The following is a 17,091-nucleotide window of genomic DNA, read 5'->3' on the forward strand; positions in this document are numbered from 1 at the left end:
TATTTATCTGAAATAGTTTTTGAGACAAACTTTTACATACCTCGGCTATATTTACTAGAGTACTCTTGCCCCATAAGGGCCAGAGGGAAATTTGGATCATTAAAAACCATATTAAGGGGCTTCCCTGGTGGCTCAGTAGTGAAGAATCTACCTGCCAATGCAGTACACACAGGTTCGATCCCTGGTCTGGGAAGATCCCACATGCCATGCACCATAGCTTCTGAGCCTATGGTCTAGAGCCCCGGGGGAGTGATGTGCAGCTACTTGAGCTCTTGAGCTGCAAGTACTGAAGCCCATGCGCCTAAGAGCCTTCGCAGTGAGAAGCCCGAGCACCACCACTAGAGCAAGGCCTGAGCGGCAACAAAGACCCAGTTGTTGCTGTTGTTGTTGTTTAGTGGCTAAGTGGTATCCAACTCTTTGTGACCCAATGGACTGCAGCGTGCCAGGCTTCCCTGTCATTTCCTATCTCTCAAAGTTTGCTCAAACTCATATCCATCAAGTCAGTGATGCTATCCAACCATTTCAACCTCTGACCTCCCCTTCTCCTCTTGCCTTCAATCTTTCCCAGCATCAGGGTCTTTTCCTAGGAGTCAGCGCTTCACATCAGGTGACCACGAAAACCCCACAAACACTACAAAAAGACAAGAAGACCCAGTACAACCAATATATAAATAAAATTATTTTGAAAAACCATATTAATCCTGCCAAGTGAATAAGGACAACTAGAGCTGCCGTTTAATGAAGATTGTCAACTCACACACACACACACAAAGAAAGAAAGCAGGGAAGGGTTATTTCATTTGAAAAGACCGAAATTAGTGTGCTCCCAGGTCTGGATCGGGATCCAGTCTTTCCTGCCTCAGAGAGGAGGTACCTAGGAAGGCCAGAGGGAGCCTTCAGAGCCCAGGTGAACAGACAGGCCCCTTAGAGGAGGGTGCTCTGTCCGTCCAGCCCCGGCGTTGGGAAGAGGCTTCCCGGAGAAGGCCTCCCGGAGAAGGCCTCCCGGAGAAGGCCCAGCCTGCTGAGGTGTAGTTGGACACTGGCACGCTGAGAGTTGACACCCAGAAGCCCAGTACCTCACTCGCCTTCACAAAACTCAGACCAGGGCTTGGGTGAGGCTGATGTCTGTGTGGATGCCCCACCCAGCCCCCAGCCTCAGTGCTTCCCTGGTCTCTTAAAATCTCCATTAACTTCATCTAGGCCTCACTCAGCATCCCCTAGTCACAACCACACTCTGACTCAGTCCTCCCATCCACCCGGTACACTCGGGGCAGCAAACCCCCGGGCTGCTGGCCTTCGGCAGTCTTAGGTCTGCGCTCGGGCAGACCAGCTGGGGCAGAGGACAGAGCCTCTCTCTCTCACACCACGTTGCTCAAGGCTGCAGGGCTCCCATCAGCACACTCCGGTGTGGTCATCACCTGCCCCCAGTTCCCCTGCTTTCCTGTCTAAGTCCCATGAAGCAATAAACAGTGGAGGCACCTGCCGCATAGCTGCCGCTTGGCACAGCCTGCCTGATTCTGAGCCAGAGTCAGAGAGAGCGAGAGTCTGCCCAGCCACCTCCTCTGGGCAGGCCACCTGCCTGGCCACCCACTCCCTTTGGCTTAGCTGCACCCCTGTGGCCATAGGGAGGGGTCATAATGACCCTTCCCTTGCAACCATGTGGGTGGGGGTGGGAGGGAAGTTTCCCAAAGAAAGGGGGTGTCAGGCCCCAAACCCACCGGAACTCAAGTCTCCTGGCCAGCCTGCCAAAAGTGTGTGTGATCAGTATTCTGAGACCTAGACCAGGAGTGGAGAAGGGGATCATAGGACTGCTGCAAGGATGGCACTGATTTCCAGCTCAGGAAGATGTCAGATTCTGTGCTTTGGGCTCTTAACTGTGATGCTTCCTGTTTGGTATCAGGTGCCTCAGTCCGGAACCCTGAAGCTGTCCCACCTGCGGGAAGGAGCATACACCTTTCAGTTGACCGTGATGGACACCGCCGGGCAGAGGAGCTCCGACAACGTCTCAGTGACCGTGCTTCCCATGGCCTTCTCCACAGGAGGTGAGAAGAAAGCCCTTCCCTCGCATTCACAGTGGCCAACAGAGGCCAGGCTGTGGATGGAAGGGTGGTGTTAAACTGGCATTTTAGGGGCTTCCCTGGCATCCAGTGGTTGAGGCTTCGTCTTCCAGGGCAGGGATTGCAGGTTCCATCCCTGGCCAGGGAGCTATGATGCCCACATGCCTTGAGGGCAAAACACCAAAACACAGAACAGAAGCAAGGGCTTCCCTGGTGGCTCAGTGGTAAAGAACCCATCTGCCAATGCAGGGGACAAGTGTTCTATCCCTGGTCCGGGAAGATTCCCACATGCGGCGGAGCAACTAAGGTGTGCCCAGGAGCCACAACTACCCAGCACACGGCAGCAACTACTGAAGCCTGCACGCCCCGGAGTCCGTGCTCCGCAACAAGAGAGGCCACTGCGATGAGGAGCCCTCACACCACGGCTAGAGAAAAAGCCCGAGCAGCAGTGAAGACCCGGCCCAGTCAAAAATAAGTAAATAGAATTATTTTTAAAAAACCAGAAGCAATATAGTAACAAATTCAATGAAAAAAAAAACTTTTAAAATGGTCCACATGAAAAAAAAATTGCCATTTTATATCCTAACTGGGCAATATAATGGGTGCTTCTGTTTTATTTTTAGCTGTTGCTGAGTGGGAAAATCTTAAAATAAAAATGTGTCATCATAAAAATATGATGACAAAACTAGGCTCGACTATATTTCATGTTAAGTGACACTGCCGAGTGAAGCAGGGGAACACTTTACACTCCAGGGATGACAATAGACTGTGTGAGTCACAGGACCTTAGAGATGCCCCATCCTTCCTTGACTCAGTTTCATAAAAGACATCTGGGTTTCCCAGGAGAGGGTGGGGACCACCCTCCCATTTAAAGGAGGGTGGGCTAGTTGATACTATGTTCAAAGAATGCAGCTAAGAGGTAGATTTAAAACAAATTAAAACATATACAGTGCATGTATCAGTTTAAAAGGACTGTTGCAAATTTTTCATGGACACTTTACACAGAAGCACAGATACGTTGATAATATGGCTCGACATATATATAATGGTTCCCACATTCTGTTGCTCATTGTAAACTCATTTCTCTCATTTATCTGTTTCTTGCTTTCCCAAACATCTACAGTTCTAAGATTAGCTCATTAAGTTAAAAAAAAAATGTAAATGGCACTTGGCAGCACTAAAGCTATAGAGGTATTGCAGAATCGTGTGTGTGTGTCTAGAGTCCTGTCACTCGGTCGGGGGATACTTTCTCAGCATCTGCAGTGAATGGGAACTGTGTGCAAGGAAGCAAGCATGGGTGCTGAGTTCCACAGACCTGATCCCCAGCCCTGATTAATGACCCTTCACTAACCCTGGCTCTAGCAAACTTGTAGCCTGTCTCCTATATCCTTGATTCCTCCATATTTGGATCGCAATCAAGTGAGCAGTCGGGAGAAAGAATATAATGATTGGATTTGCTTGTACTTTGGCTGACCTTGTCTTCCACCAAAGACAAGGGTCAGTGTGCATATTAGAAATGAAGGAAGGAGACTTTAGAATTCTAAGAACTCTGCCACCTTGGTAATTTGCCTTCCACAAAGATACAGTGCTAGCAAGATACAGATACTAGCAACATTCAAGATTAGGTCGGCTGGCTTTCCTTGTGGTCTGGCAGTTAAGAATCCATCTGCCAACGCAAGGGACACAGGTTCCATCCCTGGTCCAGGAAGGCTGCACATGCCTCGGAGTAACTAAGCCCTGCCATGTGCCGCAACTACTGAAGCCCACGTGCCCTAGAGCCCATGCTGGGCAACAGGAAAAGCCACCACAATGAGAAGGCCTCACACCACCACTGGGGAGTAGCCCCCTTCTCTGTATCTAGAGAAAGACTGAGCACAGAAACGGAGACCTAGTGCAGCCCAAAATAAACAAGTAAATCTTAAAAAAAAAAAATCAGGTTGACTCACTCCTGTTCAACCACGGTTCAATTTGACCTGGAGGAATGAAGAGTGGCTGCAAATAGTACCCCAAACTCCAGTCCAGTAGAGGACTGTGAGTCAGCGATGGGGAATGTGCCAGCCAGCTTTCTAGTCCATATTGGGGCGAGGCCCTGTTTGTGGTCTTACTGCAGCTCTACAGAAGAGCCAGTTACCTGAAACAACCCTGGCAATGCTGACTGTGCACTCGGGCAGGAAGTAGGGCAGGTGGCGAGTAGAAAACAATGGCACCCAGTCCAGCTGAGGTCACGGCCAGTGGGGAGGTGCAGAGCTTGGAGAGCTGTGCTCCTGGCAACAGGGCTCCCTAGCCAGGGACCGAAGTGCTCCTGGGCAGCTGTCAGCCCTACAGAAATTAGCAAAGGGAGAAATGGCCTGAGGGCTGACATCAACCAGCTACTTGTTGATTTGGTTTATTTACTCTGGCCAGTCTTCTGGGCTCCCAAGGCAACTAGAGAGCAGCCAAGTTGCCAGTTGTACATTTCTGGCCTTTCTCAAGATGACAAAAGTATATTAGAAGCTGAAGATGGTGATATGATTCACCTCTTATTACTGAAAGGCTAGTCGGGTGTAATAGGTTTTATATAGGGCTTCCTTGTGGCTCAGATGGTAAAAAAATTCTGACTACAATGTGGGGGACCAGGGTTTGATCCTTGGGTTGGGAAGATCCCCTGGAGAAGGGAAGTAATACCCACTTGGGTATTAGTGCCAGGATAACCCCATGGACAGAGGAGTCAAGTGGGCTACAGCCCAGGGGGATCACAAAGAGTCTGACACAACTGAGCATCTTTGAGAGATAGAGATCTTATGTATATAACTTTATACAGAAAATGAAAAGAATTCTGTTGTGTTAACTGTCTTCTGGAATCACTCACTGGTTAGATTGGAATAACAAACTGAATTAAAGTTAATAAGACACCACATGCTGCTGCTGCTGTTTAGTCACTAAGTCGTGTCTGACTCTGCGAACCCATGGATTGTAGCCCAGAACAGGCTCCTCTGTTCATGGGATTCTCCAGGCAAGCATACAGGAGGGGGTTGCCATTCCCTTCTCCAGGGGATCTTCCCGACCCAGGGATCAAACCTGAGTCTCTTGCATTGACAGGTGGATTCTTTACCACCAAGTCACCTGGGAAGCTATAGGACACCGCATAGAGACGTTGAAAATGAGAGATGGGGATTGAGAGGGCTTCTGTCCCCTTCATTATATATATAGATCTTGCGGCTAGCTTGCTTTCTGGTAATCAAAGATGGCAAGGTCTGTAGTAAACAGGCAAGCGCATACCCTTGTTTCTGTGATAACTTGGTTCAGATTTGGATACAGAGGCCATATGTTTTCAAGCTTTGCAAAAAATAATCTAGTCAAAACGAATAAAAAACAAACAAACAAGCAACAATCTACTCAGAGAGCAAGCCAACGGACACTTCCAAGATAACCCAGTTTTGTGGTCTCCGTATAGGATCCCCCACAGACAGTCAAGACATTTTTTAAGATGGAAAAAAAAATACCAGAACTTATATTTGTATTCATTTTTAATCTTCTTTACATTTTCAGTCTATTTTATGACATGTATTAAAATACGTTACTACAATGGCACATGCATATGATTTATAGATGGGAGATATATATGGTCAAAAAAGTCCGGAGACCACGGATTCAGAAATACATGGATAAATTGTCCGCATGGATCTGTCTCCATAGTTACCAGGAAGTCAGGAAAGCCTTGAGGGGGTTAGGATTTTCACGTCAGGAGTTTAAAAGATGTGAGCAGAGGCTGCATCCTGGCTTGGTGTCTGCAGTCTCCCTTCGCTCTTCCTCCCAGCCCCTTCCCCATGACCGAAGCAGATACTCCTTTCTAGGCCCAGGTGCTCAGCCAGAACTGCTGACTCCCTTTGTCCCCTTCTTTCTGCCACCGTTTCTTAATAGGTGTTTGCTTATTTATTTATTTATTAGGTCTTCTGTATCGGCTCAGAGGGTAAAGAATCCACCTGTAATGCAGGAGACGCAGGAGACACAGGTTCGGTCCCTGGGTTGGGAAGATTCCCCTGGAGGAGGAAATGGCAACCCATCCCCATATTCTTTCCTGGGAAATCCCATGGACAGAGGAGCCTGGCACGCTACAGTCCAGAGAGTCACAAAGAGTCAGACACGACTGAGTGACTAAGCGCTAAGCACACACATTCATTCATTAGGCTGCGCTGGGTCTTCGTTGCATCAGGGCTTTCTCTAATGGCAGAGAGTGAGGGCTACTCTCGAGTTGTGGTGCACAGGCTTCTCTTTGCGGTGACTTTGCTTGTTGCAAAGGATAGGCTCTAAGCCAGGGGGCTCAGTTGTCGTGGCTCCGGGGCTCTAGAGCACAGCCTCAGTAGTTGTGGCACACTGGCTTAACTGCTCTGTGGCATGTGGGATCTTCCCGGGCCAGGGATCGAACCCCTGTCCCCTGCATTGCCAGGCAGATTCTTAACCACTGGACCACGAGGGATGTCCCTGCCACCATTTATTTTCTTCACCTCTTCTTCCTCCAGAATCTAGGTATCCTCAAATTGCCTTCCACCCGGATGGATTCTTTTCCCAGTGTTTTAACTGAACTTCTTTCCAGTAGAATGCTTCCAAGACTCGCTTGGACGTGTATTCTATGCTCAGAAATATCATCATGTGTTGCTCTCCTATGTTATGAGACAGTTATCTAGTCCATCTGTCCCTGGAGAATACAGACTCCTTGTGACTCCTTTAGCCTGATACCTTTAGTCTGTATCACCAGTGTCAGTGGTTATTAGTTGGCTTACTCCTGACCTGGGGGTACCGAGAATGTCTTTCAAGAAAATACATGTAGCTCTGAGGGTTAAAAGCTCTTGAGCACTCCAAAATGGAGACGGAAATGGCAAGCCACTCCAGTACTCTTCCCTGGAGAATCCCACGGACAGAGGAGCCTGGCAGGCTACAGTCCATGGGGTCACAAGAGTCGGACACAACTTGGTGACTAAACCACCACCACCACTCCAAAATGGAGGGAATTTCAATATTCATAGAAAAAAAATTCTCACTAGCTAGTAGCTAAAGATTCTATTTTTGCTTTATAGCACCATGGATCTGTGATGGCCAGCAAACAGGGTTCGATAGTAGAAAGTTGATCTCAGTAAAAATTATTATTTAGGAAATGTGAATGCAAAACACACATAGCATGTAGAAAGCGGTGTCTCTGGGCTTCCCAGGTGGCTCAGTGGTAAAGAATCCACCTGCCAAGGCAGGAGATGCTGGTTGGATCCCTGATCCAGGAGGGTCCCACGTGCCGCGGAGCAAATAAGCCCGTGGACCACAGCTACTGAGCCTGTGCTCTAGAGCCCTGCAATTGCTGAAGCCCTCACACCCTAGAGTCCATGCTCAGGAACAAGAGAAGCCACCTCAGTGAGAAGCCCAGGCACTGAAACTAGAGAAAAGCCTGAGCAGCAAGGAAGACCCAGCACAGCCAAGAATAAATAAATAAATAAATTTTTTTAATTAAAATCATTAAAAATGACCAAAAAAAAAAAAAAACCACACAAGGACTTCCCTGGTAGTTCAGTGGTTGAGACTTCACCTTCCAATGAAGAGGGCACAGGTTTGATCCCTCGTTGGGTAGCTAAGATCCCACATACCTCGGGGCCAAAACACCAAAACATACAACAGAAACAATATTATAAAAATTCAATAAAGACTTAAAAAATGATACACTTAAAAAAAAAAAAAAACTAGTATCTCTGATAAAATAGGATCAGCCAGCCAAGTGCTGTGCAGAGGGTGAACCCATGTTAGGGGGCCTGCTGAGGATCTGATGGGGGAACAAATGAATGCAGAGTGAGTCACCTGAGGGAGGAAACCCAGAGCTGGATGGGGAAGACTGCAGCTGCTGCTTCTCTGTTCCCACCTCTTTAGCATTGTTGGCTTGGAGAAGGACCCTAAGACGAAAAGCCCATGGTGATTCTGAGAGTTCAGTCAGGAGGGTCAAGAAGGAACCCCCTAACCTTTCCAGAACCCACTGCTGCTGCACAGACTGTTAGGTGTCCCCTCATTACCTACGTCTCCTTACCCAAAAGCATTCCATCATACACACAGTCTCGGTTAATCCTTACACGGTGGAAGCCCTTTCCTTTCCTGTACTCCTGTGACTTGAGACGTGTTTACAAACAGGATGCTCGAGTGTCTGCTCACGCTACCACTTCTTTTGTGATGATGGCTGTTGCATTGACATCATGTTGGCGTGCGACGGAGTGGAGCAGTGTCCTGACGGGTCTGATGAAGCTTTCTGTCAAAATCGTGAGTCACCTGCATCACATTTTGGGGGTAGAAGGGATGTCTGTATTCTGACAGTAAATGCACATTCAGCATTTACTTTTTCTGCTGGTTTCAGTGTAACTTCATGTGAACCAACTATGCCTTAAATTCAATGGACATTTACCGTAAATCTTTAATGCAAATTACAAATGTCAAATTTTTGTATTATTTAACATTTTAAGAGATAGTTTTCAATTTTCTAAGAGTCTTCCCCATCCTAAAAAGGCTGTTTAGCATACGCTTTTAAAAAAACTAAAATGAGTTAATCTTTTGTTTTGATAGATTTTTTAGAAAAGTTATGACATTAGGGTGTCACTAGGTCGCTAGGTCTTGTGAATCTGAGCAAACTCGGGGTGATAATGAAGGACAGGGGAGCCTGGCATCCTGCAGCTCATGGGGACATAAGTCAGACATGATTTAAACTGAACAACAGTGTGTGCATAAATACTGCAAGGAAGGACGGGCTGTGAAAAGTTGACTGAAGAACTGCAAGTACTTGAATGAAGAACTTGAGGAAGGGTGACTAACCTCAGAATCTTAGGCGGAAGTGTATCTTTGTCTGTTTCTTTACAAGAACTTTCAGAAAGCTAATTCTTGCAACTGTTTACTTAGAAGTGTTACTTTGGAAACAAGAGCTAGTAGTTTGCTATGAGGCCCTGAAATATCTTAGATGATATGCTTTCAATCTATTGCAAATGTCGTGGTTTTAGGTAAAGGTCAGCGAGAAACCTAACTGACAGTAGTTCTTTCACTCTCAGTGAGCGATAACCGAAAGATGGTGACCCACAGGACCACGGCATGGCCTAAAACCACGGGACCAAGCACAGATGCAGGCCGGAGTGCGTCGCTAGAAAAGTCTGAGAAAGCTACCACCCCAAAACAGCCACCTGAATTATCAACCACAGAGAAGAATAATCATTCCACCTTTTGGGGACCAGAAAGTCGCATTGATCTTGAGATGCCAGGTAAGGACTTGAAGCTGGTTTTCTCAGAGTCTCATTTTCTATAATGACACTTGGCTCAAAGTAAGCTTCTATTTGAAGAGTGTTAAGGACATATCTTAAAAGAAAGGACAGACTTAAAGCAAATGATTTGGCCAAAAAGAAAAAAAGCCTGACATTTTTGCTGATTATTTATAGCAAGGAACACCTATTAAGTACATTCATAAATATGGACATATAGCAAGGAGATCAAACAAGTCAGTCCTAAAGGAAAGCAACCCTGACTGTTCATTGGAAGGACTGATGCTAAAGCTGAAGCTCCAATACTTTGGCCACCTGATGTGAAGAGCTGACTCATTGGAAAAGACCCTGATGCTGGAAAATATTGAGGGCAGGAGGAAAAGGGGACAACAGAGGATGAGATGGTTGAATGACATCACTGACTCAATAGACATGAGTTTGAGCAAACCTCGGGAGATAATGATGGACAGGGAAGCCTGGCTGCCATTCATGGGACTGCAAAGAATCAGACACGACTTAGCAATGGAACAAAATACATACTCCAGAGGTATCAATACATTTATTATAAATAAGGTGGAGTTTAAAAATTTTAACACCTATGTTAAAGGAAACTAATACTCTAAGTGCTAAATTTTAGGTTATTGTGAGGTGAAACAGTACGCTGCTGCTGCTAAGTCACTTCAGTCGTGTCCGACTCTGTGTGATCCCACAGACGGCAGCCACCAGGCTCCCCCGTCCCTGGGACTCTCCAGGCAAGAACAGTGGAGTGGGTTGCCATTTCCTTCTCCAATGCATGAAAGTGAAAAGTGAAAGGGAAGTCGCTCAGTCATGTCCGACTCTTGGCGACCCCATGGACTGCAGCCCACCAAGCTCCTCCATCCATGGGATTTTCCAGGCAAAGTACTGGAGTGGGGTGCCATTGCCTTCTCCGGTGAAACAGTATAGCCCCTACATGTTTATGTAAATCCTCTTCACACTAAGCAAGTGAATGTAAAGAAAATAATGTGTTATGTTGAAAAAGTAGCATGTGCTAGCAATTCAGTGTCATGCCTCCAAATTAACTAAATCTATCATCTTTTTTTACAAGATGGCTAGTAATGTTTTAAAATACATTCATACTCCTAAAGCATTATAGGATTCTCTTTGAAAATTTTTTACACCTTTATATTTGGATAGTCATATGACAGAGAGAAATATAGATGATCACATTTCCGTATGCTTTTGTGAATGTCTTTTAGAATTCAAACTCTGCATACGTTTTACCAAAATCTGTTCTTCTTTCATTGCTAAGTCATGTCTGATTCTTTTTCGACCCCATGGACTGTAGCCTGCCACGCTCTTTTGTCCAGGGGATTTCCCAGGCAAGAATATTCCGAGGCAGGAGTGGGTTGTCATTTCCTTCTCCAGGGTATCTTCCATGCCCAGGGATCAAACCTGTGTTTCCTGCATTGGCAGGCGGATTATGTACCATTGAGTCACCAAGGAGGCCCAGAAAGGGACAAACCAAGGACTGAGCTTAAACTGAGGGCAGGGTTAACACAACTGACCAGAGTAGGTTGCATGGAGAAGAAAGTAAGTAGCAAAGGCCTTTGCTCATGTGCGTGCTAAGTCACTTCAGTGGCGTCCGACTCTTTGTGACCCCATGGACTATAGCCCACCAGGCTCTTCTGTCCATGGGATTCTCCAGGCAAGAATACTGGGTTGCCGTGCCCTCCTCCAGGGGATCTTCCTAACCCAGGAATCAAACCAGCATCTCTAACTTCTCCTGCATTGGCAGGTGGGTTCTTTACCACCAGCATCACCTGGGAAGCCCACAGCAAAGGCCTTTGTGTAAGACAGATCCCACTGTCTTTTAGCAGGTTGGCCAGGATCTGGACTAGAGGGTGCTGGGTGGGCTTGCTTCTGCTCCTGACGGCCAAAGGCTGGTGATGCCAGCAGCACAGTGGGGACTGCACTCCTGGCAGGGCTCCTGTCGCCTGGGTGCCAAACAGCCCCCACACATCAGTTTTCCCAGCCGTTTCCTTTATAACCTTCCCAAAGACCTGGTGACTGATGGAAAGACAGAAAGCACCCAGCACCTTGATCATCAGACCCCCTGTTAGTACACCCTTCACATTTAAATAAGAAACAATATCAAGGGCCTGCCTGTCTCCTTTCTCTTCCACACTGGTCCATTATCTTCTCTCAATCAGACAAGAGGCCGAACTGCACAGACAAAATATTACCAAAATAATCTCTCACTATTTCAGTAACTTTTTTATGAAACTATTTTGTTCATTATAGAAGATCCAGAAGATGCAAATAATGAAAATGGAAATAACTTAAAATACCACCCTTTTATTGACATTAACTTCTAATATTTCCTTCTAATCTACTTTGTAAATTTTAAAGTGCTTTGATACAAATATATCTACAAAATACCCTACAAAAGATTTAAAAAACAAAACAAAAGAGCAAAACCTTGGTCATACCACAGATATCTTTTTTCCCCAAATAGGGATTGAACCCACAGCCTCTGCACTGGAAGGGCAGAATCTTAATAACTAAACCGTTAGGCAAGTGCCTTTCAGAGACCTGTTTTATCTATTCCTTGCTGGTACCGCCACCTAATGGGAGAACTTTGTCACTTCATACAAGGCTTGGACTGTCTTAATCCATTTTCTCTGTATGAAATGTTTATATGGAGAAGAGAGCTACCTAAGAAGCAGAGTCGGGGGGACCAGGTGTCTTTGGCAACAGGGATGAAGTTGACCGACCGAACGAAGTTCTCAGAGGCCACAGTGGGTGAACTGCTGCTCCGTCACTTTCTTGGAGAGGCACGTGTGAATGTGAATGAATTAGCTGAAAACAGTGGAGACCCAAGGCCAGTCTTCTTCATGAGGTCTAATCCCGGCTCTGTGTTTAGAACCCCGAGGAGTTGCTTCATGTCTCTGAACCTCAGTTTCCTCATTGGTTAATACAGGTTTCAGTGATAACCCCGAAGGCTCTGTCTAGCCTGGTGTCTGTTTCAGGGAAGATAAATAACCGTAGACTCGTGCAGGCCTCCACAAGCCCTAATCCATGCTAGATCCTGCTCTGTGATCCCAGTTCTGTCTTCTGTGGGGGTGAGGAGAGGGGTGGGGGAAGACAGCTTCAGAATCATTTTGCAAGTAATGCTCTAGGCTGCCACCATTGGTGAATGGGAGTTGACACCCAATCTGAAATATATTTTTAGCTCTCCTTATTTGGCAGGTGGGGGAGTCATTCATCCCATGACTCAGCGGCACAGGAAATCTTTTTTCTCAACCAGGTATGGAACCAGTGTCCCCTGCAGTGGAAGTGCAAAGTCCTACCCACTGGACTACCAGGGAAGTCCCTGCGTCTCTATTTTTTTCTTTTTAATAATAAACCTTTGACTTGGGCTGTGAAGGTGTAAAGAATGGAGTTTCATAGATGCAGCGAGATAATATCCAGTTATTATTTCTATTATACGGAGAAGGCAATGGCACCCCACTCCAGTACTCTTGCCTGGAAAATCCCATGGACGGAGGATCCTGGCAGGCTGCAGTCCAGGGTGTCGCTAAGAGTCGGACACGACTGAGCAACTTCACTTTCACTTTTCACTTTCATGCATTGGAGAAGGAAATGGCAACCCACTCTGGTGTTCTTGCCTGGAGAATCCCAGGGATGGGGGAGCCTGGTGGGCTTCCATCTATGGGGTCGCACAGAGTTGGACACGACTGAAGTGACTTAGCAGCAGCATTTCTATTATATATTATTTTTCCTAATCACTAAAGTAAAATGTATTTACTGTAGAAAGTTTGGAAAATACAGAAAAATATGAAGAAGTAAAATTATCTAGCAAAACTCACCATTAACAATTTGTTGCATTTTCTCCCAGTTCAGTTCAGTTCAGTCACTCGTGCTCGATTCTTTGCAACCCTGTGGACTGCAGCACACCAGGCTTCCCTGTCCATCACCAACTCTCAGAGCTTACTCAGACTCATGTCCACTGAGTCTGTGACGCCATCCAACCATCTCATCCTCTATTATCCCCTTCTCCTCCTGCCTTCAATCTTTCCCAGCATCAGGGTCTTATCCAATGAGTTAGTTCTTTGCATCAGGTGGCCCAAGTATTGGAGCTTCAGCTTCAGCATCAGTCCTTCCAATGAATATTCACGACTGATTTCTTTTAGGATGGACTAGTTGGATCTCCTTGCAGTCCAAGGGACTCTCAAGAGTCTTCTCCAACACCACGGTTCAAAAGCATCAATTCTTCGGTGCTCAGCTTTCTTTATAGTGCAACTCTCACATCCATACATGACTACTGGAAAAACCATAGTTTTGACTAGACTGACCTTTGTTGGCAAAGTAATGTCTTTGTTGGCAAAGTAATGTCTTTGTTGGCAAAGTAATGTCTCTGCTTTTTAATATGCTGTCTAGGTTGGTCATAGCTTTTCTTCCAAGGATCAAGCGTCTTTTAATTTAATGGTTGCAGTCAGCATCTGCAGTGATTTTGGGGCCCCCCAAAAAATAAAGTTTCTCACTGTTTCCATTGTTTCCCCATTTATTTCCCATGAAGTGATGGGACCGGATGCCATGATACTGGTTTTTTAACACTGAGTTTTAAGCCAGCTTTTCACTCTCCACTTTCACTTTCATCAAGAGGCTTTTTAGTTCCTCTTCACTTTCTGCCATAAGGGTGGTGTCATCTGCATATCTGAGGTTATTGATATTTCTCCCAGCAATCTTCATTCCAGCTTGTGCTTCGTCCAGCCCGGCATTTCACGTGATGTATTCTGCATATAAGTTAAATAAGCAGGGTGACAATATACAGACTTGACATACTCCTTTCCCTATTTGGAACCAGTCTGTTGTTCCATGTCCAGTTCTAACTGTTGCTTCTTGACCTGCATACAGATTTCTCAGGAGGCATGTCAGGTGGTCTGGTATTCCCATCTCTTGAAGAATTTTCCACAGTTTTTTGTGATCCACAACAAAATGTATATACAGACACATGTACATTTATTCACTTATAACAAAATTAAGATATTATTTTACAAAACGTTTTTCTCACTTATGAATATTTTCATGTTATTAAATTCCATCAAAATCACAAAATTATTACATCCAGGGTAGAAATTCCCTGGTGGTCCAGTGGTTAGGCACAAGTTCAGTCCCTGGTCTGGGTACTAAGACAGTCAAAATATTTTTTTTTAAAGTCCAGGGTAAAGAAAATGGGAAGAAAAGAACAGAGCCTTGAAAGTGTTAGAAAGGGCCTCCCACAATGTGTGGTTTCTGTTTGGACAGCAGCCCTCATTTCCTTCCTCTTCCGTCATCCCTGAACCACCAGACTAGAATCCGAAGCTTCTGACTTCCTGTGATTTGAAATTATGTTATACTCAGCATAATATAAGTAGGTTTAAAAATGCATTGTTGGGGACTTCCCTGGTGATGCCGTGGATAAGAATCCACCTGCCAGTGCAGGAGACATGGGTTCAATCCCTGGTCTGGAAAGATCCCCCAGAGCAACTAAGCCTTTGAGCCACAACCACTGAACCTACTCACCTTAAAGCCCAAGAGCCACAACTACTGAAGCACACATGCCTAGAGCCTGTACTCCATCACAAGAGAAGCCACTGCAGTGAGAAGCCCACGCACCACAGCAAAAAGTAGCCCCCACTCGCCACACCTAGAGAAAGCCTGCACAAAGTGATGAAGACCAAACCCATTCATTAAAAAAATTTTTAATGCATTATGGCTTGTGACCTATACCAGTGTTTTACAAGGATCATCAGCTAGTACAGTAAATATAGACAAGTTGACTTTTCCGCTCCTTCCTTCCCGCACAGGCTTGGGAGGATAAATAAGACTTGACTTAACTCACTGAAGACATGCTAAAGAGATACTAAGATTAATACTAATAATGTAGTATAGAAAGTAATGAGAGGAAGTTTTTTAATCTACCACATTGGCAAAGGTGAAAACATAATAATAATAATATTTATAAGTGTATAGAGAAGTGTCTCACCTACTTTTGGTGGGATTCAAATTAGTACAGTCTTCCAGAGGGCAGTTTCTGAAGCCTTGTATGTATGCCTTGACCCAGTTAGCCTGCTGTTAGGAATTTATGCCAAGCATGTTACTAAGGATGAAGTTAAGGGTGTGGGCGAATATTCAGTCCCACCGGTGAACGCGTGCTCTGTACTCTCAGAGGCACAGCGGGGCTGGCATTTGCTCGTGATGCAGAAGCACAATGGCTGGATTGTTTTCCGGGGTGGTTGCAGCTCTAAGGCCTGTTCTCTGTGTGGTCCAAGTCGTCTGTTAACAAGGCAGTCCTCTTGTGTGGACCCAGCCGAAGGAAAGACATCTGGTTTCCAGTTCTGCAGATTGGCTAGAAAAATGGTCGGGTATCCCCATTCACACTGAATCTGGGTTGTTTTTTCTTTTTAATAATTAAATTTTTTATTCCACGCTCTAACAACCTTCTTCCATTTGCTGACTAGTCTAATAACTTTTTAACTGGAGAATAATTGCTTTACAATATTATGCTGGTTTCTGCCATATATCAACATGAGTCAGCCACAGGTACACATATGTCCCCCTCCTCTTGAGCCTCCCTCCTGACCCTGAATCTGGATTTCTTTTTTAAACTAGAATACATGTTCATCCCAGCAGATTAGCCAAATTTTTTAAGGATCCGGATTAAAGCATGGACTTAGCTAAGCTAAGCTAAGTCACTTCAGTCGTGTCCGACTCTGTGCGACCCCATAGACGGCAGCCCACCAGGCTCCGCCGTCCCTGGGATTCTCCAGGCAAGAAGACTGGAGTGGGTTGCCATTTCCTTCTCCAATGCATGAAAGTGAAAAGTGAAAGGGAAGTCGCTCAGTTGTGTCCGATTCTTCGCTACCCCATGGACTGCAGCCTACCAGCCTCCTCCATCCATGGGATTTTCCAGGCAAGAGTACTGGAGTGGGGTGCCATTGCCTTCTCTGGCATGGACTTAGGAGAATGCACAATTTCTGTATGGAGGTGAGGGGCTTTGCCTGTACTTTCTCGAATTCCCATGCTAAATATGCCAAAGCCTCACTGTTGGACTTATCTCTGGAGGTAATGAGTGAGCAACTTCGATCTTTGGATTATCATGGAAAGTATTTTATTCAGAAGGGACATTCTCACAAAGGATATTTAAAGGGTTTCTTTTTTTTTTCTCACATGCCCCATATATCATGTTTTCATTCTGAATAGTCTATTGTCTTCCTGCATGGTGGTGGGAATCAACTGGATTCTCAAATGAATGGAAGATTTAGTTAAAGAAATGTACTTGTCACAAATGAAGATAATCAGATGGCTATTTCCACAAACTTATTTTGAAGGGAGTAGGTCCTCTTTCATTGACCTAACTTCTTTGGAAAATATCATCTAATGAGCTATAATCAGCTGATGCCTTTAAATATAAAGTATTCTGGTACATTATTTGGCATTGCCTTTCTTTGGGATTGGAATGAAAACTGACCTTTTCCAGTTCTGTGGCCACTGCTGAGTTTTCCAATTTGCTGGCATATTGAGTGCAGCACTTTCACAGCATCATCTTTTAGGATTTGAAATAGCTCAACTGGAATTCCATCACCTCCACTAGCTTTGTTCATAGTGATGCTTTCTAAGGCCCACTTGACTTCACATTCCAGGATATCTGGCTCTAGGTGAGTGATCACACCATCGTGGTTATCTGAGTCATGAAGATCTTTTTTGTATAGTTCTTCTGTGTATTCTTGCCACCTCTTCTTAATATCTTCTGCTCCTGTTAG

At 45.4% G+C, this 17,091-nt stretch overlaps 1 protein-coding gene across 1 annotated transcript in view; it reads left to right on the forward strand.

The window, feature by feature from the left end:
- Nucleotides 1–17,091, forward strand: part of LRP11 (low density lipoprotein receptor-related protein 11) — a 76,982-nt gene that overhangs the window by 47,622 nt on the left and 12,269 nt on the right. The window contains exons 4-6 of the mRNA XM_010862565.1: nucleotides 1,901–2,042; nucleotides 8,199–8,324; nucleotides 9,101–9,307. Coding sequence (XP_010860867.1) covers nucleotides 1,901–2,042; nucleotides 8,199–8,324; nucleotides 9,101–9,307 — 475 coding nt within the window. The remainder of the gene's footprint in view (nucleotides 1–1,900; nucleotides 2,043–8,198; nucleotides 8,325–9,100; nucleotides 9,308–17,091) is intronic.

Source organism: Bison bison, unplaced genomic scaffold (assembly GCF_000754665.1).
Source record: "Bison bison bison isolate TAMUID 2011002044 unplaced genomic scaffold, Bison_UMD1.0 scf7180017864483, whole genome shotgun sequence".
Taxonomy (NCBI): Eukaryota; Metazoa; Chordata; class Mammalia; order Artiodactyla; family Bovidae; genus Bison; species Bison bison.